This window comes from Rhea pennata, chromosome 8, assembly GCF_028389875.1.
Source record: "Rhea pennata isolate bPtePen1 chromosome 8, bPtePen1.pri, whole genome shotgun sequence".
Taxonomy (NCBI): Eukaryota; Metazoa; Chordata; class Aves; order Rheiformes; family Rheidae; genus Rhea; species Rhea pennata.
In genome coordinates, this window is record NC_084670.1 from 4,520,278 (window position 1) to 4,545,673 (window position 25,396).

The following is a 25,396-nucleotide window of genomic DNA, read 5'->3' on the forward strand; positions in this document are numbered from 1 at the left end:
GAGATAGAATAAAAATGTACTATCATGGCTACAGTTTGATATCCTTTATACTAGCATCAGTCTTGAGCTGCATCATAACTTTATGTCAGCATCAATCTTGAGCAGTTCAGAGGCTTCAGAGTTTGGCCCTTGTTTGACTATAACAGGGCAGTGTGAGAAACATGGTAGCTGTGGCCAGAGGCAGCAATCCTTCCAGGGACCATTTGGTGAATACTCAGTCTGATGAAGGCCAAAGGGAGGAGTCAGGAAGAGCACATGCTCTTCTGATACACCAGCAGATGAAACTATACTGATTTGAATAATCCAGTTATTCAAAGCAAGAGATAGTGAAAAATAAGGATCTGAATAAAACACAAAAAAATGCCTCACAAAAGCCAAATATAAGCCTCCAGTTCTGTAGATAATATATTTTTATTATTATTATAAATGTTTAATGTGCACAATCTGAGAATGAAAAAGCTATATATCCAAGCTACCAGTAACCTTTTCCACTTTCCCAGTCACTTTCAACTAACTTTATTACTATAAACCTAGTGTCAGTCTAGCTTCATCTCTTTAAAAGAAGTATTTGTACCTTACATATAATGGGAAGAAAGAACATCTTGGACCGATGCCACTTTGCAGAGTGACCCACAGGGACACGGCAGGAAACTCCAGACCTGTCCATAGTATCTTCCTGAGCTCTTTAACAACTTTTGCTACAACTTCTGCAGAAAAATCTGTGGAGCCCCTTTCTTCAAGAAACCCAGATGCACTTACCTGCCATGTGGATGAGCCTGGCACTTTGTGCAGCTTCCATGCAGCTTACCCACTTCACAGGAGTAGTCAGCTGGCCAATCTAGTTCTTGCAGGCTTCTTTCCTGTCATCTCCTGCAAAACCAGCTGAAATCTGTAGGCAGCTGAGACTGAAATCATATTCAGGTTAACTGTGCAGAGTAAATTTAGCCATTTTTAACAGGAAAACATTCACATTTGCCTGGCAATGTCATATTGTGAGAGCTGGTGATTTTCCCACTTTGCTTCATTCAATAAGAGAAGTATCACAAGAAGATAAAGAATGCTGCTTCATAGTATCGGATTTAAACAATTTTTGTTCATATACTGTATACACACACACATATATACACATATATATGCACATACTCTTTATCTGGTGTCATTATTACAGGATTGTTCCCTGGTTCTTTGCTCTCTAAGTCACAGATCCTAACTCTAATTCAAATGCTATGAGAGCAAAACGTAAAAATTTTCAATGTCTCAACAGCAATGTGCAGTCAGCTGACAAGTTTCCAACTGTTTGCGTGGCAGCTAACCTCAGTAGCCAAAATGATATCATGGAGCAACGTAGTAATATTCAATTTTCCCATTTTCTAAACAGCACAATTCTGTTTCTATAGATTTGCTTATGTAAGTCAGCAGAAGATGAGTCATCCAGAAAAAAGCTACAATCATTTGTCCCCTAGGAATCATATAGTAAGTTAATTACTGTACAACATATTCTAATACAAACTACACAAGTAGTTTAGACTTGTTGAGGTTGCAGAGGGCAAGGGAGCTTTTCAGAATTTCCAACTGTTATGGTCTGGGAATGCTGGCTTTCTCCTGATTGAATATCTATTACATAATTAGAAACACTTGGTTCCATTTTTTGCATGAGACAAAGCAAAAGAAATGTGTGTGTTATTACTCTGCAAAAATAAAGAGCTAATACCTGATCAGCTTTTGCAACGTAGGCAGTTTTTGCAAACACAATGGTTGTCCATTCTGGGGCAGTTCTTCAGTTGATGTAAACTGTTACTGTTTACATCAGTTGAAATAATGCCTTTCTGACTCTGCAAATATACCATCAGTACAGCATGCAAAGTCAAAATACAGGAATGCAAAATGCCATACGTATCCTGAGTAATAGTACAGCAAAAGCTGTTTCCCAGGAGGTCATTTGTCAGCGTGTTGGACTTGAATCTCTTCTTGGTATTATTTTATTTATTCATATTCAATAATCTCTGCTTTGTTGAGCCATTGCATGGTTGTTACCTTAGCAGGTAATCAAGAGCATCTTATCAGTGCATAGAGGGGAAAATCTGAAGAAACACATAGACATCTTCAGCATTTGAATTACTGGGTATCAGAGGCACACAAATTTATAACTTCATGAACAGTAAAGGAGAAAGACTGTTTCCAGTAGTTGTGACTTTTTGTTTTAAAACCTCCAGTTTTTGTTTATAGATCCTCATTACAGGAATATTTTAGGCATGGCTGTGGCAAAGAGATACCAGGTTTCATGGTCATTTGTTTGGCAGATCTGCATGACAACATCCTTCTTTTTTCTTGGAATCATTACATTAGAAAAAAAATAGTAAGAAAAACTAACTAAATAAAAAAAAATCTTTGTCTGCAGTCAATGAGCTGAATCTTCACAGTCATTCTGGATTTACCAATATTTGACATGCAAAATCTAAAATCTATTCAATTTTCTCTTTATCAGAACTTGTATAAATAGGTCAAATACACAGAAGTAAATTCATTGATCTGTCAAGATGGGTGCCAATTCAATATCTGAAAGACAAACCTATTTGGCACCTACCTTCTTGATGGGCAACAAGAGACAGCAAGCATACAGCGATACTATAATCTCAAAGTACAAGATCATCACATCCAAATGCCTTATTTCAGTAATGGAAAAAGTGCCTATTCCATCTAATGCTGATCCTCTGTGGTCATTAAGGAGTGTACGGAGTTCACCATTTTTTGATCAAAATGCAAAATAAAACTGGAATTGATGCTGGTCTCCTTTTGAACCTCTCTAAACATGCACACCAGTAGAGGACAGTTACTATCGCTAACCTTCAAGACACTTCCTTAAAGTACATGAACTTCTTTGGAAGCTCCTTCCTAATTTCAGGAGAGCTCCTTTTTTCTGGGACTAACACAAAAACTGAAATAACCTTTTCTCCAGAAGGAAAGGAAACTAATCACATTATTAGACTCTCTTCAAAGACTTATCTCATTATGGTTATGGCAATGAAACATATGGTCAAATATAAGTTTTTCTTCATATGCTGTGACAAAACAAGCAGGCCAGTCATCCATTGCAGATTAGCTAATACATCATAATAAAGCTGGCAAAAACCTTCTGTTATGGCAAGGAACCAGAATGGTTATTTTATTTCTCACTGTATCAAACAGTCCTGGCACAGATGAATATACTGCCAAACAGATTTTTACGACTTTTAGGCAATGATTTAGGAACAAATATTGGAGGAACAACATACATCCTCCAGCCTTTCCACTGGGGGACAGACTACTCCAGAAATATTATAATACAGGTGTGCACACTTTGGATTTCAGAAGGTCTCTTTAGGATTTCAGAGACTGACAAAACTCCTATCTTCACATTTCAAAACCACAGCTCAGTATTATTCTTAACTGCAGACCTTCCTAAGCAAAGGAGCAGTTGTTTGAAAGCAATCTTTTCACTTAAGAAGACTTTTTGCTACACAGCCTGTGATACATGCTAAGAATACTATCCTGCCATCCCAAGGCAGGCGGAAAATGCACTACTCTTTATTTCAGTACATTTACCTGATACACATGACTACAAAAATGTAAGAAAAAAATCCAAAATCTATTAAGGTAGACTTTGGGTACTGTCTGGCTAATAACGGTAACTGGACAAGCCACTGGTTCAAACTCTTCTGGCCTCCAAAATGTAAATATTATCCAGTGGCCTGTGAATATACCACTGGAAACAGAAACTTGGCATCATGATCCTACCTCTGACAGTGATTCTTTCTGTAGGATTAAACAGATCATTTCTTTGTGCCTGATTTTCCTTATCTGCTGAGTTAATTATTAGTTACATACCATTCATACTTGGTTTCTGTGAATCTCTGCTATTCATAGTGCATTTTTATCAATAAACTGAATATGTCAATCAAAATATTAATTTACTAAAGACTCTGTACTACTACTCTTGTAGGAATCTCTCCAAATTTGGTGACCTTGCAATCACCGTGACTTCAGCTGCCCAATCTGTCTCCAAACAGCTCCATCCCAGTAGAAAACAAGTGTGGACATCTATTTCTGTGGTAAGTTTTCTAGATACAGTACAATGCTTATACAGGCTGCTAAATCTCCTTACAGAGTTCTCAAGTTCTACAGATGTAACAGCCCAAGCCTGGAATTAATTAAAGTTCTGCCACTAGAAGTAGGAGAAGTCCCATCTTTAAATTACCCCCCAAAATCAGTAACATTTTTATTTGCTCATTGATTTCACATTTACAAAATGCTTAAGAACTTTTGAAGTGCCCAGGAAGTCTTAAGAGAAGCAGACAACAGATCATCTGTTCAGGATACTGTTAAACTACAGTACAAACTCAAGGAATGGGAAAAAAGGTCCATAAAAACACACTTTGTATTCAACTATGCAAAAACCTTAGTTACAGAAATTAACAGTCTTACAATTGCACAGTTTGGGACTGTAAAAGCTCCATGAAAGACCATAAAAGATAAAACAAAGTCTTATCTTCTAGCATGAACTCACTCATGGGCAGACAGCTCATCTTTCTGCATATCAGTACTGAACAGCATAGAAACCCAGCTGTCCCATGTGGAACGCTGTATCATGTTCCACAGGCTTGCTCGTGTGTGAAACAACTGCATAAAATAAACCAGAAGTAATCTCGAGAAATAAGGCATAATCACTATATTTTATAGTATTGTAAAAGAATTCTAAATGAAAATGTAGTGGAAGTTACACACGATACTATTATAAAAGTGAGTTTTAGTCATGTATAAACCTTCTTTTAATATATTTATCTTATTTTTAAGTAAATCATTGTGGTCATATTGAGAAAACACGTTTGAAGACATCATGATGCATGCTCAGTAACTCTTTATTCCAATCCAGGATCTGTTTTAATAGGAAAGTGACAGGTCCAGATTTAGACACGCTGCCTGGCAAAACAGTGTGAGGGTCCTTTTTTTGAGGCTGCCTGCAGTGCAGTCCCTTGACCTCATCCAGTGCAGCTAAATTCTCTGGGTAATCTAAATAAAACCTTAATTCTATAGAGACATGCATCTGCTAAATGCCTCTCCTAAGGAATACAGTTAGGATTTTAAAAGTTTAAATAATTTTTCAAAGGGAGACAAGGATGAAGCACAAAATAGTGAAGTGAGACATACTGCATTTCTAAGGGAGAATCTCATGATTTTTAAGGCCCACATTCTGTACCAGTAAAGTCAGTGGGAGCTTTGCATCTGCTCCAGAAGGGAGCAGGATAAGGCCACTGGAATAGCTGGACAGAACTTTGTTTTCTCTCAGATCCCTGATATACCTCCTGCAGTGAATTACAGGCATGGTTTACAACCTCACTACCCCAGTTGCTTGCCATGTCCCTTGCTGAAGGCCACTGTCCCCACAACAGGGGTGACAGAAGAGAGTCAGTTTTCATGATCTGATGAGGCAGAAAGTGCCAGTGAAGGTACTTTAATGCTATTGTGCAGCATGAGATAGTAACCTCTGGCAGCGGGGCAGGGCAACAGCTGGAAGCAGTAATATCTGACACTGCAACAGCAAGACACATCAAAAGATGCTGGGCAGAATCATAAAGCTCCTTTCTACTGTTCCAGGATTTAGAGAATTTAAAGCAAGTGTAAGCTATATTCACAAGCCATTTGCACTTTTTTTCGCATGTTATGAAAAGGCTTGAGCATAAATGAGTACAAGACATTAAGCTGTTAATGCTGTTGCAATAAAAGCACATTTTTGTTTTTTAGAAAGTGCCACTTTTCTCTAGATTGAAATGATGCTTACCCAGAACAACTCACTCTGCACTGCTACTGTCCTCATCCTGTGAAAGCACTGCAAATCAATGAATCACCAACAGCTACAGCCTCTTTGTAGGGCCCACCTGTCACATGAGTAACATCACATAAATGCTTCAGGACATTTCATGCTTTTATGCACGTAACCTGCTTTATAACATGCTCACATGTGCAGACAGGATGCTTTGAATATAACTCGCTCCAGAACAAAAAGGCTCATAAGACCTCAAAACATGTTTCAAATAATATCACAGAAGTTATGGTTTCAAATACAAAGACAGACATAACAACGAAGATCATTACCTTTCTTCTTTCTCTGGCCCAGTATGATTTTCCCTTTTCCATCTGTTAATAAGACATAATGAGCTTTATTTTATAACATCTGGAGACCTGCAGAGAAGTACCAAATGCAAGCTTTATACATTGTTATCACTAGCTACATATATTTAGTTAGACTTTACTTTCCCCAAGTACATCATCATTTACACTCTGAAGCATAGATTCCAGTGCAATGCATTATACATGTCATGATTGTATTTATACAGTACAAGCAGTCTCTGTAACACGTCTGTTTTTCATGTCTTAAACCAATAAAACGTTACACTGGGCTTATCAAAACCATTCGGCATAGATCTAAGTCTGTTGTGACTGAAATTAGTAATAAAACTTTCCTGGATGCCCTCCGGAACAGAGCTAAGGCAATGCTGCATACGCTTAATAAATTCCACTTTGGTAAATGTTTTATTTAGAAAATGTGGTCAACCCAGAGCTTTTAAAGAAGATTAATGTGGACTTATAAAAAATGTCTGATTTTATTAGTAGTAGTAACTCATACAGTTTGTCTTAAAGTTTTCCTTTTCAGCTTCAGTTTGAACCATATGTTCAGGAAGTTCAAGTGAAAAGTGATCCTGGAGCAATATTATTATTTTTTTAATTAACTATAACCATAGAGGTATTTTAGAGAAACCTATGGACTCCCTCAGAAGGCTGTGTAGCGCGCTAGATTAAAACAGGATTTTTATCTATTTTATGGAAAATGCATTGAAATACAAATAGGTCAACTTCAGAGGAGTCCTGCCCTTCCTATTCTCCTAAACAAATGATTCTGGATGTGGCAAATTTTAATTCCTACTGGATGTTTTTTTTAAAAGCCCTTGAAGAACTAAGGGATCCATTATTATCCCATTGTCATCAGTAGGACTGCGCAGAGGCACAACAATACCTCCATGCTGACCACGATACAGGGTCTGGACCTCGGTAGTCAGAACAGTTCCTCAAGTCAGGCATCATGTTTGTCAAATGCAAGCAAATGCATCAGGCTTTTCCAATGTTCAAGCAAAACCTTAAGCTGGCTGCCAGACTGAGTTTATACATACCACATGGGGATTCAGATATAAACACAGTCATGTGCCCAACCAACTGTTCTGTATATGCAAACAGAATAGAAAAGTCATGAAGAAAAACCCTGCATTCAACTGAAAAATAAAAGTAAAAAGCATTGTTCTAACAATTAGGGCGAGGCTCACAAAAATGTCTTTAGGCTGAATTTGACATCCCTATTCTAGAGGACATAATTGATAACATCATTACCATTTATATACTTGATTTGAACACATTGTTTCTCTAATACCCACTTTTCAGTGTCAATGGACAAAGAATGTCTGGGTGCGGAAAAACCCTGCACTGAGGCTGCTGAAGACTTCTTGCTTACAGGAATCTACTTGCTGGCCCTGGTTATTTTTAAGAACAAAGAGCATAGTTCATTTCCATAAAACAACTCCATCAAAATGGCAATGCAGTGTTCTGCTTCTGTTTTCACTGGAGTCCTTGTCAAATTTGATCAGTTTACATGTTAAGACATTTTTTTTTCTTGACTTGTCACAGTGCACAGTGAGCCCAGAAGCTGAAAGTCAAGCTGTGCTGCTTGTGATTAGATGCTATTTATGCTTTGCTATATTAACTGAAATGCCAGCACTGACATTCCGGTATGTCAACCACGGCTGTCAGTAATGTGTGCAGTCTAGTCTTAGTGTCCTCTGCTCTCTGGTATACCTGAGACCTAAGAAAAGATGACATTGCATTTGGAAATTAGCTATCAGTTGTCTTGTCAAGAAGGAAATAGAATGCAGCAACTTATTTTTCCAAAGCTATGCCATTCCAAAGGTGTAACAGAGTTGAAATGTAGTAAGAAAAAAAAATTAAAGCGAAAAGACAAAACAGCCCAATGTATGATACTTCATCACTATGAGATGTGTTGTACCAGGCAGGACTTTGAATGAGCAGGCTGTGCCTTGGCTGGGTATGTTGGTTTATTTGGGATAATTAGCCCTCAGAACCCTTAAAGGATATATTGGCTCTAGAGAAGCTCCACAGCTATGCAGCTGAACTGCTTTTCTCCACAGCAGCCAACATAGCAGTCTGCATTGCACTGTGCTACATACACATGAATTGGAAGGGCCCCTATATTCCTGAGCGCTTCAGCCACAGCCAAGGGAGCTCCACAGGGAAGATGCTGTCAACGGGAATTAAAATATCAAAGTCTCCCTGAGGGAGTTCTATGTATCTCTGTATATATCGATGTAGAAGACTTAAGACACTATTTTTACATAGTCACTTTGCAGAATAAAACCACAAATTAAAATGAAAGCAAAGAATTAAACTAACTGTACAGTCAGCTGCAGAAAGAGGGTTTATTAATTCTGCTAACTACCTTATACAAATTAAATATCCTTAAATGTTCTCCATCTATCTTAATCTGATCATATAATTTTTTTGTAGGTTCCTGTCCAATTTTATACTAGAAACACAGTCTCTGGTTAGGAGCAATAACCTGCCCTCTCTGCAGACAAAAGGTAAGAGTTATCTCCCTTGTAGTCATCCAGATCATGATAACTACAAAATATGAAACTTGGACACTTAGAATCAACTTTATCTATCCTCTGATTTTCCACAGCATTTCAAAATCCATTTAGACTTGAATGACAGTGAAGCCATTTGCATTTATCTGTTGACACATGTCATATCAGGCAACTATGTGACATATTAAACAGGCCTCCAGCAACTTACTTTTGTATAGTTCATTGAATGTCCAGCATAATACTCCATAAAAACAGGACAGAATTTCTCTCTATGCCAGGGGCTGCCTGTCATATTGGAAGATTGCATGCAGGTTATCAAAGAAGTCTGCATTTAGTAAATATTCTTGCTACAGCTGAACTACTGACACTGGACAAAGATCAACTTGAGAAGGAGAATATGGACAGACATGTACTGCAGAACAGTACTGTTAATACTAAAGATTAAAATACACAGTGCTGATGTTTATCTTCTCCTAATGCAGGTGATTCTTCTGGATAACCTCTTGTGAAAAGAAGGTAAACCAAATAATCAAACTGTACCTGACATTAGAGATTACAACAAATGTTTCTCAGGGCAACCTCAGCCTGTGTTTGTAATTCCACATTTACCTAGTTAGTATTGCATAACACATAGTGGATTGAAAGAGACCACAGCTATGAAAACCAATTTGTATGTGAATTATCTCTTTATACACTTATTGGTGGTATCATAGGAAAGGCTTGCCGATTCAGCATCGTCCACTGAAAGTGCTTCTCAGAGTTCCTAGCTCAAAGAAGTCATTCTGCAGCCATCCTAGCAGGGAGGAGAAAGTAGTGTGAGATGAAATGTGAAATGGTCGGCCTGAAACTTTCAAATCTGAGTTCAGATTTGAATTCTAGGATTTAATCTGCCTCTGAAATTTTTGTGCCAATTCATATTCCAACATACAAAGCAGCTGTTTGCTTCCCTAGGTATTGCCAAATGTGAGCAGTCCATGCTGGCTCTGTACTCTGTTACAGCTAGACTCCCAGCTGGTACAGGGACATGACAGGCAGTGGAAGTGATGTGAAAGAGGGGGGCTGAAGGCACAGATGAGGCCCATTCTTGACAGCATGTATCACCAAAGCAAATCTTCCTTTCCTGTCACACCCTGGTATGGAGCCTTAAAAGGACTATGGAGTTTGCTTTAATTCGTGGACTAAATAAACTAGGCACTGTGGAGGTGAATGTTATTTTTCAACCCAACAAACTAGCATTAATGAAGAGGAATAATCACTCAGTCCTATGGTATAGAAAGGTACATACTCAAGCAACATTAAGGCTCAGTTTCCAAAGGAATGCAACAACATGCACAATACTTTCTTTCCAAAGTGCTAGGGGAATGGGGATTCCTTTCAGAAGTGTGCCTCTAGATCCTAAAAATAATTAAACTGTGTAGGTGGACTTGGACAGCACAGAAAGTTTTTACATTCAAGAGATCTGAATCTAAAAGTGCTTATAGACCTGTTCAACATGAACTAGAACGTAACATACCATAACTCATCTGAATATTTAGTTTGCAGATTACCTTTATGACATGCCGTTATTCCTGCTGTTACATTGTGTCGCAAGGAATCTTTACCTGGGACGGTCTCGTATGCATTTTTTTTTCCTAGGAGTTGTTGTATGCTCCTTTGGAACAATCATTTGCTTACCTTCTCCATTGACATGATGCCTGGGCTTCTCTGTAGAATATCCGGAGCAGCTGATGACATAGTGGAAGTTTTTCTTCTTTTAGTATGCATGATAAAGATTTGTTAGCAAATTATATCAGACAGAGCAGATACGGCAAGGTCTGCATAATGAGAGCATGCTGTCAGAATCCTGACTGACTCTAACTTTGATTCCTCAGTTTCATCAAATGGTGAGAGGCTTCGCCTTGATTCAGGGTAGCATATGATGGATTTGTCATTCTGCTGTGGACAAAGGCTGAAGCAAGACTTAGAGATACTTGGCACAGCCAAATGATTCAATGTGCAAATGATTAGAAGGCTAGTTTTACTTGCAACCATATATTTGCTAGACTCTTTCATGCTGGACTTCTCTACACTTATATTTATATAAAATACCTGAATTAAAAGTGCCTAAAGCTATGAACAAGGCCTAAAATCTAAAATTACAAAGCTAATCAATTTGCAGTTGAAGAGTTTTAGAACTCTTTAGCTTTAACATTTTACATCTTGGCTCAATTTGAATAAAATTTTAATTTGAGAAGTTAGTAATCTGTAGAATTTGCTATGTCTTGTATGACACAAGGAGTGTTACATAATACCTCTGCATAATCTTGTATTGGCACTTTGTGTTGTCGTAACTAATTACTCATCCATTGCAAAACAGATTCTTACAGCTCTGTAAGGCCACATTCCAAAATGGACAATATGAAACTCTTAGCAACACTGGCTTGAAACAAAAATGCAATTATATAGTAGAAGTATTACAAGGACAGAACAGCATTAAGAAAATCATTCAATAATGTGAACAGATCCCAGTTTCATAAAGGCCTACGCAAGGTACACAGTTTCCTTGAATTCTGTGCATCTAAGTTTTATCAAAGTCAACATGACTGTTTGTTTCCTTTGTAGACTTGTACGCTCCTTGTAACTTCCTTGTTAAAGCTTGGTACCAGTTCAGCCAGAGAGATCAAAGTCAAATTTATGACGATGATATAAATCACAGGAAGTTTATGGAAAGTTTGCTAAAGTTGGTGTGCGGGTGTTGATCTGCAAAGAGTTCAAACTGCTGGTACAATACCAGACGATGTTATGTATCTGTCTCTGTATAATCTGTACATTTGCTATGTATTTGGAGTCAATGGACTTCATTTTTACACATTAGTTGTATATAGACATAAGACATAATATGAGTATTTGTTGTTCACGATACACTGGTCTTCAACGTTTTTTTTCTCTCTGTGTATTTTCAATTGACATTTTTATTGTGCTTAGGAATTTTATGTTATGATATACCAGTGTGTTGCATGAGTTTTCTTGCTTGTTACACTTTTTGTTATCATGTTTCTTCATTTTATTCCCATCAACTGTCATTGTCTTTAATTATGTCCCTGAACTTGTAAAGCTGTTTCTCTTAACAATGGGTACTTTGGAAATGTAACAATTGCTTTTCCATGAACTACAAGGCAGGAAGTGCATTGTTTCTTTAAAAAAATTACCAGATGTTTTTGACTGCTAGCATAAAAAACCCAGAAACTATTATTTTCCAAGTTCTCCAAGTGTAATTTTGTTATTGTGTAACTTCTGTTTGCATTTAACTGGGAATTACAGCCTACGTCATTACTAAAGACTGGAATTTCTATCAAGTTAAGTGTATAAAGATGGAGTCCATCTATATGAATACTAACTCCATGTAAATGGCTTGTAGGTTTTTTCTTCTGCATAATCAAGGGCTCACCAAGAAGGTGGCAGATTGTAGTTTAAGAAATCAAGGGTCTCATCAGTGACCTATGGCAGAGTTACAGTTGGTTTACAAGTGCTTTTCTGTTCTCCCTCTTGCTTCTTCATCTCTTCCCTCAGTTAGGGCTCCTGTTTTTGCTTTTTAAACAGAATATTATCTTTCATGACTGAGTAGTAGACAAATTGCAAAGGGAATTTGTGAGAGAATCTCACTGAAGGCACTGGAAGGATTCAGATCTTGCAGGATTGAAACAATTTGCTCTCTCTGAGGTGAGACATTTTTCTTTTATAGAACCCAAGTGCCCAACTTCTCTACTTCCATAGGCGAGTCATGCCCTGATCTGGAGGTATGACCCTGACAGCGTCTTGTAGGGTTAACTGTCTGGGGCAGCCTTCAAAATCATCAGAGAACAATAAAAGCCTCTGGTTGATTCAATTTGGCCACAAGCTGCCTAGAGGACAGCTCTGATGTGGATCACAGGAAGGTTTCTGAGCATTAACACATGCTAGACAAAGGAAGGAAAACCTGCTTTCTGTCTCACTACGTTCTCTGTTGTCACTCAGTTTAACTCTGGAGCTGGCATGCAACACAGAAGCACATTTTGAGCTGGGTCTGTCTGAAGCAAGTGGGAATGGATGTGGCGAGCTGGACTGTTTCAGGGCCGACTCCCCGGGAGGCCGCTGGCAGGACGGAGGGAATACACCTGCACTATAAGCGTACTTTCAGCAACTGTGCCTGCTCAGCTTAAACTTTCAACAGTGGGCTGTTTCACATCTGCACTGTGATTAATGTGCACTGAGAGCTAGTTACTTGCAAAAGCCAAAATGGCTCAAAGTTTTGACATAAAAATGACTGCTCTGCAAGAATGGAGACAGCAAAAAGAGGTAGGGAACAGAAAAAAAAAAACAGAGAGAAAAACATTTCTCAGCAGCAAAAGTGATTCCCAAATATCACCCAACAAAAATACTATAATCATAGTAAAAAAACAGATAGTATTTTATAATGGAAATCACAACTTGGTCGTAGGTGTAGAATTTAAAGGCCCATTTGCAGTGCAGTTGATGGTTATCTGTGAAAAGCATGGCGAAGGTCAGCGATTCAACTCCACCTCACTTGGTAGACTGCCTTACATCAGTTAAATTGCTTTTTATGCTGTTCCTGCTTGTGGCCACTCTCTGAATACTGGCACTAGCTACTAGCAGCTGGTTTTATTTTGTTTTCCCTGGCTGGAGTAAATGATGATTCATTGCCCCTGGTGTGCATGGATCACAAACAGAAAATACCCACTGCTTCACACTGAAATGAATGCATTTTATTTCTAATTAAAAATGAAAATGTACATTTTTTGATGGTAAAAGTGTATTTTTACAGTGAACAACACAAGAAAAAATTACCTCTGCCTAAAGTACCTGGAAATTTGTGACCCGTGTTATTCCCAGACTGTGTGATCTGGATTAGAAGCTTTTCATGATAGAACGATACTCCCTCTGATGTTCCACAAGTTTCAAAAATACTTCGTATTTCTTGTCATAAAATCTGCGTTAAAAAAGTTAAATTGAACAAAGCCTGACATTTTAAGACTTAAGCTCCTGTAACACATGTTTACCCTCTTCGCTGCAGCATCAAAGTAGCTTTGATTCTGCTGTAATTACCAGTTTGGTTGGCTCAGGGTCCTACACGCTGCCGGAGCACAAGCTGTAATTATACTTTGCGTTTACCCCACAGCCAGCTTTTGATTCTTCCCCCGAGCTCCCTGCCGGTGGGAGCCCGTACCGGCGGACTCCGGCGCTGTGGTGCCCGCTGGAGCGCCCGGGCAGAGCCCGCGGCCCCGCGGCGCTCAGAGCGCAGCGCTGCGCTCCCTCCCTCCCGCTGCCGCGCCGCCCCGCCGCCGCCAGGTGGCGCCCGCGCCCCTCGGCCGGCGCCGCCGCTGCTCGGGGCCGCTCGGGGCCGCCCGAGGCCGCTCGGAGCCGCCCGAGGCCGCTCGGAGCCGCTCGGAGCTGCCCGAGGCCCCTCGGGGCCGCTCGGGGCCGCTCGCCCGGGGCGCCGGACGCGCACAGACATCGCGCCCAGCTAACGTGGGAAGCGCTCGGCGAGGCAGGACCCGAAGGCACTGTTTGGAAAACCGCCAAGGAAAGCCGGGGGGTTGGGTAGAGAGTTACTGGTTTCAGTGCTGACATCCTACGGATAGCACACGAATGCCTTCACCTACGTTGAAGAGTTGGGCACCCACACAACCCTTAAAAAACCTGACTGATAAATACCACTGCATTCAGGCAGGGCCAGAAAAAGACAGGTCTCACCTTCATTTTAACTAAATTCTCATAGGTGAACACACAAAACTCGGAATTACCTTTTATCCTCATGGTTTGGCTGCACGACTCTCCCGATTTTTCCCATTTTCGCCATGGCCTCCTAGTAAAAGACAAACACAAACTGGAAAAGCCTGTTTTGATTTAAAATACTTTTTGACAAGAACAAGATGTTTCAAAACCAATCGGAACATTACTGATGTATTTTGTTTCAGCTGAGCAGGCCAGATGGCACAAAATATGTTCAATCCCATTATATAGTAGTCATAAGAACAAAGTACTGCAGACCTCTCCATAAACCAGAATCTGTTCCTCTTTCTTACTGGGAGGCTGAGGCAGAACAGACTTATCTTTTATTATTTACACTAACCAAAGGAAACGTCAAATACTGCATCCCCAGAGGGGTCATTTCTCAAATAAAAAGATACTTTACATGAGATTCCTTAATTGTTTTCCTAAAGTATCAATTCCCTGTAGCAAGAAGAGGGCTCGAGTGTCTCCAGAAGCTAAATATAACTTGCAAAGTTCTGTTCTGGAGCCCACCGTGGCTCTCACATTCCAGCGCAAAGGTGTATGAAACAGAGTTTGATCCTATTCTGCTTTTGGCCAAAACAAAGTCAGACCAAGAGATTTTGCAGAAACCCCTACAGAAGGATTTTCCAGGACAGCATCACTTGTGGAGGGAGAAGACCAAGTAGTTCAATTCTTTCCCTGATCTCTGTGAGATTTGGATTTTCTAGGGATTCTCCCAAGCAATCCCACTGGAATGAAACACTAATCACCAATATTAGTAGAGGATCAAGCTCCAACTCTTAGGCAAGGGTGGAGGCAGCAGGCTTAGACTATTTTAAGCATTCACAAGAAGCATTAGAGCAATTGCTTTCAGATGTAACAATGTTAAATATATTATAAATGATCCAAGATTCAAGTATCAGTGTCTCACTAAACCTATATCAGCCTTCATATTTTCTAAGCAGGATCTTAAATCTGTTTAAATACTAGCACCTAAAGCATAACACGATGAGACTATCAGAATGACCCCGACAGAACAGTCAGCCTGTGCAAGCTGCTACTGCTGGAAGCCATCTAGTCAAATATTATAGCTAGATTTTTTTAAGGGTTGGATGATTTTATAAGCTGTAATATCTGCTGTAGTAAAAACTTTGCACTCCACTAACTCAGTGTTTTACAGCTGAGGATCTCACAGAGCACTACAACGTAGATGAACAACGTAAGCACAATTTCACTGACCCAGAACAGGCAGAGAGGCTCTGAGGATAAGCAAGTGATGTGCAGACCTTACATCTTCTGGTTTCTCATTTCCCCCGTGTTAAATGATCATGACCTAAATGCCAGGATGCAAGCGGACTGCCCGTAAAGCCAACAGATACTCTTTTCTCCCATGCACAGCAGTGTCTGTTTGACTAGATGCACAGTGCTTGGGATGACACTCGTGGGCCAGTGCAGGAGGTGGCCCCGCGGGGCTCTGCCTGGCTGGCTGAGCCTGCGCCTGCACTGCCCGGTATGGTCTGGGTATGTTTGCTTCTTTTCTCACACAGCATCAACAAATCCTTTTATAATTCCAATCTAAATGTGTTATTAGTGTGTGGAACATGTACTTTTTACATTTGTCTACTCCAGAGGGTAAATACTAGATGAAATCCTGGTTCTACTGAAGTAAAAAGCACTGACAGTGATGCCAGCACAGTCAGGATTTTACTCTTATAAATGCTTCTGATAAAACAACAGATGAGTATTTCTGGGCATTCATATGCCCATACTCTTTCAGATGTGCAGAAGTTGATTGCACTCTGATTTCCTAAGAAACACCCTTGAAATAACACTTCTAGTGAGATAGTGTGTTCCCTTCTCAGGGACATGTGAGCCTGCTGGCAGAGAAATTTTGCACAACAGCCAGATTAAAATACTGACATGGAAAGGTTGAAGTCTTTCCTGGGAAGAGAAACGACCATTTATTCCCTGTTCTTTAACAGGTGATACTAACTCCAGCATTTTCTTGCTTACAATAGCCTATCTTTCACAATCCCCTTATGTTGTCATCTGGATTTAGAGGCTGCCCACAAAATTAATGAATGCAGAGGGAAAAAAAAAAACAGCAGACAATTCGCTCCATTATAATCAGCAACACATTTTAAGACAGCTTCATGTCTTACTGGGGAATCGCAGACCGCATCAAGATAACCTCACGCTGGGTAGCAAAGCCCCTGGAAGCACGCTCACTAATGCTAACCAGCCACATTACTTTCAGCTCCCTGCTTTACACCTTCTATTGAATGCTGTCCTACTCTGGGGAACATTAGCAAAACAGGACACGGACTGCACCGTCCCCAGGGGAGGCTCCGCTTCTGCCTGCTTCTGTCATAAATACACTACAGTCTGCTTTGCTCTGGGGCCTCTTACGACTTTCAGTGCTGAAAGACGCACTACTGCCTCTTTGGGAATACGCCAGCCTTTCGAGGTAAACAAACATGTAGGCAGGTTTTATTTTTATGCTGTTACCATCATCTAACTGCGAGGTTTTTCTGTTCAGTTTGGAGAGAAGAGCCACCAGCAGAGCCTGAAGCAGATGAAGGAGGTGTGGGCTACTGCAAGCGCAGCTCGCGCGGCACGGCTGCCCTGCACCACGGGGCGCGCCGGCTCGGGCTCCCGCCTGCGTGTCCTCGGGCTCCCGCTCCTCCACCGTCGCACGAGCAAGGTCCAACTACACACGGTGCAGCCGCGAAACATCAGCCTTCAGGCTGGAAGCTCGTCACAGCAGTGACCTTTAAGCATGTTCAGGGACCACAAGGGCCAAATCAAGTCTCTGCAGAGCTGATGAAAACCCCTTGCACTCACTGTGGGCTGGATGAGATCTTTCATTGCTCCTAATAATGCGCCAAGCAGCAAAACGTTTCAATAAGTACTCCAAAACGCCAATCTTTTCCCCCAACCTAAGCCTCCCTTTCAATTTGAAGTTATTTTTCCCTCTTTTCTCCTGTGACTTCCCAAAGTTATAAATAAAGCTGCTCTGAACCTGCAGTGGGCCTCCAGCCTTTCTGCCGCAGCCTTGGCACGTCAGCGCTCTCGAGAGGCACCAAGGACGGTGCTGCCACTGGGATGGGAGCCCGAGGACAGGAGACACTGAGAGGTCTTTAAAGAAAAATTGATTCTTAAAAATCTGATCTAAACCAGCAAACAAGGCCTGGCTGCTGCTTATCTTCTGCTGCTGGTTCACCCATCTATCCACATTTAGCACATTTTCCTAAGCACAGGAAGATGCCAAAGCTGTCTTTCTGTTTAGCAGGTAAACACATTTGTATTTTTAAGTATACGCATATCTCTGAGAATCCCCAGCATTAAGCTCTCACAGCAGCCATCATTGTAATGTGGTATAACACATTGAAAAGCCAGCAGTTTTCAAAAACTTGCTCACACTAGATCACCCAAAATACCCTAAGTGAATTCCTCTCTTAATTTGCCTTTTTTTAAAATCAGCTTGGCCATTGTTAGTTTGAACAAATACTTTACTCCCAGAGGAGAGCCTTTTCAACAATTTTCTGGGGACAAAAAGGAACAAAATATTGAAAATATGAATTTATAATGAAATAAGGAACAAAGGAACATTAGAACTGCATTACTGAATCAGATCAACCTTATGCACTATTCTGTCTTCCACAGAGCCTTAAATATAGCAAACTGATAATACTGCTGTTCAGAAATAGCTTGTTTGAGGGTTGACATCCAAATCCATAATTCCAGACACCAAGAACTTCACAATCTTAATTTGAATGACGCTTTATCTTCTTTGTTTGCCAGTCTAGACAGTACAATGAATACAGTGATTTAAACACAATGAATTCTCTCTTAAAACAAAATATTTTGTAAAATTGCTTTTTAATCATTTCTTTTCTCTCTTTCTATAAAGGCTATGCTATAAATAAACCCTGAAAGTTCGCATTTGATCATTATTTCTAAAGACTGGGCAAGAGGCAAGTTGAAGGGTTTACACAGAAAAAAAAGAGAGGCACTGTGGAGCAGGAATAAAGAGATGCATTCATGATTTCTAACCTTTTGTCAGAGTGTCAAAGCTGAGACAGATACAAGCCAGTAAACACTCTGCTTACCATGGGGAGAGTCAGCAGAACAGGACTACCCTACCCAGGACAGCAGGCACAGGCCCAGAGAGCCACATTTCCATCCAGACAAGGTGCTATTTTGCTGGCGGGAGGGCAACCCGGATGGGAAGCTCATCTTTATTTAAAGCAATTTATTTGGCATAAGTGGCTGAACTCTGCTCTTTAGCAGCATCTGGGACTGGGGATGAGTTTAAGAAACCAGGGTAGGTCTCAACAAACAGATCTCTCAATAATATTGTGGCCCAAGGGGCCACTGGGTAAGTCAGGTCGCCACAGCACATCGCTGCAGGGCCAAGGCTTTCTAGGGCTTCAGAAGCTGTCGGTGGAGCAGAAGTGTCCCCTTGTTCTCTAGCATCACCCTCTGTAGGGGAGAAACCCTATTTTGACCCAGCATATAAAAGCTGAAATTTTCAGCTTTTGTCCTTATATAATGGAAAGAAAAAAGTTCGTAGCCCTATGTGACAGATGCAATGCAGCAAGCTACTCTGGCAGGTCAGGAAAAGCATGTCAGCCTGACTTCAGGAGCCCAAAAGTGGTGCTTACAAGGGCTATCTTCAGACTGGGAGTCTGGGCTCCCTTGGTTCAGTGGGCTCCCGCAAGGGCTGACCCAAAGCACCCACTGCGTGATCCTGCCCGTCACAGAGGAAGGGCCCATCTCCCTCTGACTGCAAAGGGAGCCCGAAGATTATCCTCCCTGCAAATGGTCTCTATGTCTGATTTTCAAAGGATGTAGGCTCTTAAAAGCACACATCAAATGAGAAAGTAGATTTATGTGCATCATCTTTAGGTCTGAGATAAACAGAAGTCATAAAATCCCAATGAAATTGATGAGTTAGGAACAGCAGACCCTTCCAGGATTTGGGCTCTTGCTATTATTATATTCAAGTACTTTAAAAAATTGTATCCAAAGTTAAATGGATGAGGCATCTGGGCACAAATGCAGTTTCCCAGATGTGTTCTCCTCACTTACTCATTTCGATAATCCCAAGAAATGTCAGGAGTTTTAACCAGTATGGCTATTAACTTAACAGTAAAAACAAACATCTATCATCTGAAGTGTTACTGTACAGTTTCAGCGGCTGAGAACATTTGGCCTGCACATATAAAAGCAGAGATCAAAGCTCACCCAATAGTATGGATATACCACGCTTCAGTTATAACAGTAATGTGACAACTACATGGGGGAAGGATCCTCAGACAACGTGAAAGCCAAGAGGCATTTGCAAGCACAAATTCAGTGTGTTTTCTCTGTGCTCTGAGTGCTGCTAGTTTATAGCTTGTCCAGTGACAGCAATGGCACCAAGAATGAACGTCCTAAGAATGATGGATGATGGAAAGCGATGAAAAATAACTGTTGTAAAATAGTTGCGGATCATAAATCATTATATAACTGATTCAGGAATCTCAGAACGAGCTGGAACAAGATGCATGGCTTGTTCATCTTCTTCCCAAGCTGAATTTGCTAATTCACCTTATCTTAGTACTCATGAAAAAGAATGAAATTCTACTCATTTTTATCATGGTAGTATAAGTCAAGAGATCATTCAATCACATCAAAGCTGCCATTTCTACAGCCAAATGTGGTGAGAAAGCTGTACTACTGAACATGCTTCTTCACATATTTTTGAGAATGACACATGTATGCATGGAAGTTCAGCCTCAATTTCTGAACCAGATAGAGCTTTGAAACAGGAATTTCCCCTTCACCACCTTGAGAACATTATGTAGTCTCCAACTTATGTCAGTCTTGACCTTCCGTGTTTCTGCACAGTTCTACCATCTACAGCATTGTGGGAAAATCATTTAAAAGTTGCCCCACTTAGGATATACTCAAATGTAGGAACATCCTCTCCCACCAGATTTGTTCAGATTTATAGAGTTGGCAAGTGTAAGCACCTTCAAACTAACAGGGAGACTTTCTTCACACTTCTAAGTCCTTATAACAAATTCAATAAATATAAGTACACATTTATGCTTTATGTAATTTTTACTATTTGTCAACCTCGAAGAATCTCTCTCTCTTATCTCCGTTCTATACACATAAACTGAGACTAACAGATTCTAACATCATTTTTAGGAGTCCAGTCACAGAAGCACTTGGATTTGGAGGGGAATAAATAGATTTCTTGAAATGTTGATGTCTAAGAAACACTTCAAAACTGTTCTGAGAATTACAAGCAAGGCTGCTGTTTTCTTATAGGCTTTTATCTAGGGACGGCTTACTCAATAGCCTAGAGATGCACAATTTGTCTTATCTATGCCTACAGGAGTTACATGAAAATATATATATAAACACAGCCCTTTTTAGTGGAAGAATATTACTTTTTAGTGGAATATGACTGCATGAAGAAAGCATGTGATGGACCATATACAATATTTTTCTAGTCCTTTTTTTGCCCCGTTAAATTTATTTGAGTTATAGGGGCAGATCTTGGCAGCATGCACAAAGCCCAAAATCTGTAACTTAATTCTCTGTGGTATTCTGAATGAAGCAAGCCAAGTTTTAAAACACATAATGCATAAATATTAAAGTTAAGTAAAAATTTCACACCTAAGACCAAAGTGTGAAAATTTGGCTTTCAATCATTTAGTGAAAAGGTGGAAAATTTCACACAAGCTTGTATTTTCTTTTTGCTCTGTTCCAGCACAGATTTCTGTGCTAGCATCAGACCTCAGAGAGAGGAAGAGAGAAAGGGTGTTTCTGTCCATCTATGTCTGCAAGTGAGACTATGGGGCAGGAGAGGGAGGGCAGGAGGGCAGAAGGGTGGAAGGTCCAGTGAGCAGGTCCAGCAAGCAGGGCGCTGGCTCAGGGCTTGACTTCAAGTCTCTGCTCTAGTGATAGTCATGGGACTTTTGTATCTCACTGCCTGTAATGTTAGATAGCAGCACTGGTCCATATTAGAGGATTGCTGTACGTGGTGTTTTTTCCTTTTTCCTCTCTCTCTCTCTCTCCCTCTCTCTCCCTCTCTCTCTCCCTCTCTCTCTCATTTTTTTTTTTTTAATGGCTGTTACTGCAGTGAAGGGAATTCAGGCAGGTACCTTAGAAGAAGCCCAACATTATTAAACTCCTAAAACTATCCAATTTCAGTTGACAAGGCCAACTTCACAGGCCTTGGATGAGTCATCAGTACTGAGGTAAGGCAGTTTTCTGTTCAAGCACTGAATTGGGACAGAGAAAATTTATCACAGATTCATGAGTTACTTTGGACATGTAACCTACTCTTTTAAGTTTCAGTTATGTATCTCTAAAATAGGTTGAGACCTTTTCCCGCCCTTGATTTGGTTTGGCTTGTATAAACAGTTTGTAAACTCCAGATTTGTCTCTGATTTTGTACTGTGCGCGCTACATGCGGGTCTCAGTCCTGGGCTGCCCTCTACGTCTACAGCACAAATCACTCAGTTTGTCCTGTAACACAGGAGGGTGTTTTTCACTCCTTAAAATCAGACACAAGAACAAACACCACCTCCAGCTCCAAAGTATCTACTTTTACCCTGCTTCAATAACTACAGAGTGCCAGACAGATTGTGACCACTCTAGCTCAGCGTCACATCGAACTTGCTCTTTCACCAGACTGGCCAGTTGACAGACAAAGCCTTAAGAGGAGCAGCAGTAGCAATGCAGCTGCTGGAAAGGGTGGCTGTCATGCTAGCGATGATATTAATTACTTATTCTGCAGACCAAATTTAGAATAGGATGAGGGTCAGCTATCATTGTCACATCATCTATCTGCTGGAAACTATGTTTGGGTCTAAGCTCCAGCCACACTGTTACTAAATATAGGTTGTTTTGTTGTTGATTTGACTCTGCACTCCCCTGAGTTGCCTGTGACTATCAAATAATTAAGCAGTTTGCTTTGAGGGGGCTCCATAGCTGGCACCTCTCAGTGTCCAAAGCTCCTTGGATGAAAGCTTGACAGCTTAGCAGGGGTTTCAGCTTACCCAGGCAATGGAAAGAGCCCAAGTGTTTAGCTCCTGTTTCAGTTTCACATATTGCTGGCACTGGCAACAGTGCCCACAGTCTTCAGGCCACATCTACGTGGAGCTGGGAGAGAGTTTAGCCACGCTTTCCCCGACACGAGCATGTACAGCTATGCACAGGCATTAACGAAGGGCACTTAGTACTAAGTCTGTGTATGAAGAACCAAGATAACTTTAAATTTAGTGAGTACCGATATGATACGTATTGATACAATGCAATCGCAGCAGTACAGAGGTCTGGTCCGCCTGGCCACCAGAATCTGGGTCGCATTTTGCTGCCCACCCTTGTCCCATGTTGCCGGGGGCAATGTTGCTGTTAGCAGCTTTATTAGCACAGCGGAGGCCAGCTAGGGGAGCTCTGTCACTACGATCAGCACTCCCTGGCTGCAAGACCAACTTGCACAGAGAGCACCTCTCTCTCACCTCACTGCTGAGGTGGAATAAAGGTGTTAACCATACACAGCATGAGTATTGCAGCAGATCACGAAGGTTTGTCCACATAACACACAAGAGAAGATACTCATGTAACCTACTCCTCAGGCCTGGAAATGTTACACTGATTGATAGGCAGCTCTGTTTAATAGAAAGCAAGCTCACCTGGAAGTCCGAAGATCAGATTTGGGACTGATCATACCTGCATCAGGTCATAATACAGGGGTCTGCAGCAGAGATACAAGCTAAAGCAGCCCCATCCCTACCCATCATTGCTGATGTAGTAAACTCAGTTTGGGAGTGCTGCTCTGTTGCACAACTTGAAGCAAGTTATTTTGCTTCTCTCGCTTATTTCTCACTTTCTGCTTGCAGGATCTATCCCAGTGCTTGTATCCTTGATTTTAGCTGGTGAAACCTGGGGCAGGCAGGGCAGGTGTCTGATTCCACACTAACTTGCCCAACAAAAGAAACGAGCTGGAAAGAAAGCAGGAGTCATTTGCAGAAGGGAGGGTAAAACATAAAAGTTGAAGAACAAGCATCCGCACAGGATATCCTGACACTCAGCTGTGTATTTGACCTAATATTTTGTTGAACAGCACCACTTCCTTTAAGGTAGAGAATTCAGATCTATTCAGCTGATTTGTTTTCACATTCATGCTGAACATACAGCTTTCCTCACATTTAGTTCAAATTTTTATTTGCCATCTGGCAATAGATTGAGGTTTATTGGTGGGTGGGGATAAGAAAGGGGGGTCTTTCTTTTTGCATCTGTATTTGCTTTATGAGCTATGGCTAAGGCATCGTTTACATATGGGGAGCTGGACAGGGTTCTCTCAATTCTTTCCATATGTTCACTTATGCTGTCAAAACATTTTTTGGATCTACTTAATCTGCACACGTCTCTCCATTCAGCCCCTATTCAGTAGGTTTTAGCAGTTTTGGGGGTATCTAGCTGGCATTTTTTCATGAAAACAATTTCTGCCTACACTTTGCCTTATAGCAAATTTTGCATCATAATGCAAAATTATTTGCAACATTTCACATTTCTCCATCTAATTATTCACTTACATCTTTCCTACACTGTCTGAGGAGACTCTGCTTTTCCCTTTATCTTTCAATACATTCTTTGCTATGCTCCAGTGTCTATCTGAGGTTAACAAGTGAAATCCCTGCTGTGAGTTTTGATTTAGGATTATTTTTTATCTAGTTAATCTCACATGTGGTTTGCTCTAAAAAAATGTATCTCAGAAATAGCCTTACATTTTATCCAATCTGGATTGCATATGGGAAATTACTCTGGTCAGGTGCTCATAAAAATCAAGAGGCTTTTAAAAAAATGTCTTGCACTACTGTGAACCAGTAGAAGCTTGAGATGTTAAAACAGAGAGTAAAACTGCATTAAAGTATGAAGATAGCCTTTACTGGTAACCTTACAGCCATCCTATCTACAATAAAAAATTACAACACTGCTTAAGAAAAAACTAATACATCCAAAATGTGGCAAGGAATAAAGCCTAGAAGAAATCAGCAATCTATTAGGAAAGTATTTAGAACTGGACTGCACAATTACTTCTCCTTGTAAAGCACAGGATAAAGAAGACGAGCGATCTACTGAATTATGCATTTGGTTACCTCGCCACGATTGCCATGGACAAGGAGTCACCAACTCCTCTAGAATGTTTTTCCAGAATGTATTTTTCTCTCCCAAATTCAAACGTCTAAACTGATTCAGAGCTGAGGGAAAGCACCACCGATCAGCTAATGATATTGTCTAGTAGTGTTAAAGACAGGGGCACCAGGCCTCCTCTAGTCTGAAAATCAGGGGCAGCCAGGGACAAGAAGCTACTCCTCTTGCTTGCTCTTCTGCTGTTAAAACTCAAGCCATAGCTTAAATGTCCTTGGCTATAAAAATTACTTGAGGGATCAGCTGAACGAACACAAACTGTTCTGTAAGAACTGAGTGCTGTTTGTAAAAGGCACATCTTCTCCAAATGGAGAACACACATTGCTAAGAGATTTTAGAAAGCTCCTTATCACTGAATAGCTAAGGAAGCGTGGTCAGACGGACAGACCAGCTAGTCTGTGGCTAAATGTCCACCAATGGCAGCAACAGAGAATCCCAGCCTGAACTGTGTGACTCCTGTTGACACAGGTGACAGCCAGCCAGGGAGCTCAGTGATATCTTCTATGCAAACAGCAATGCTGGCTCCCTGATGTCTCCCAAAACCTCAGCATCATGAGACCTGCTAACCTTGGCCTGGGGCACAACCAAGCTGACAGAGGAGGCCCTTTATCAGTTCACAGGTGGATGGCAAAAACACTGTGAATAGCTTTTCAACTCTAGTTACACAACTATCAATATTATAAACATGTGTCATATAAATACATTAAACATACATCTCTTTCACACTTTCACAAACCATCTAT

The 25,396-nt window shown here is 40.7% G+C and overlaps 1 protein-coding gene and 1 pseudogene across 5 annotated transcripts in view; one reads left to right on the forward strand and one right to left on the reverse strand.

Annotated features, from left to right (window-relative positions):
• The first annotated feature begins 2,537 nt into the window (after window positions 1-2,537).
• Window positions 2,538-10,621, forward strand: LOC134143475 (E3 ubiquitin-protein ligase RNF170-like; annotated as a pseudogene).
• A 2,783-nt stretch (window positions 10,622-13,404) lies between these two features.
• Window positions 13,405-25,396, reverse strand: part of FGGY (FGGY carbohydrate kinase domain containing) — a 152,546-nt gene continuing 140,554 nt past the window's right edge. For all 5 annotated transcript variants that reach the window (XM_062581583.1, XM_062581581.1, XM_062581580.1 and 2 more), the window contains 2 exons: window positions 14,465-14,526; window positions 13,405-13,650 (listed from right to left, as the gene is read on the reverse strand). In XM_062581583.1, coding sequence (XP_062437567.1) covers window positions 13,569-13,650; window positions 14,465-14,526 — 144 coding nt within the window. In that variant the 3' untranslated portion in view covers window positions 13,405-13,568. The remainder of the gene's footprint in view (window positions 13,651-14,464; window positions 14,527-25,396) is intronic.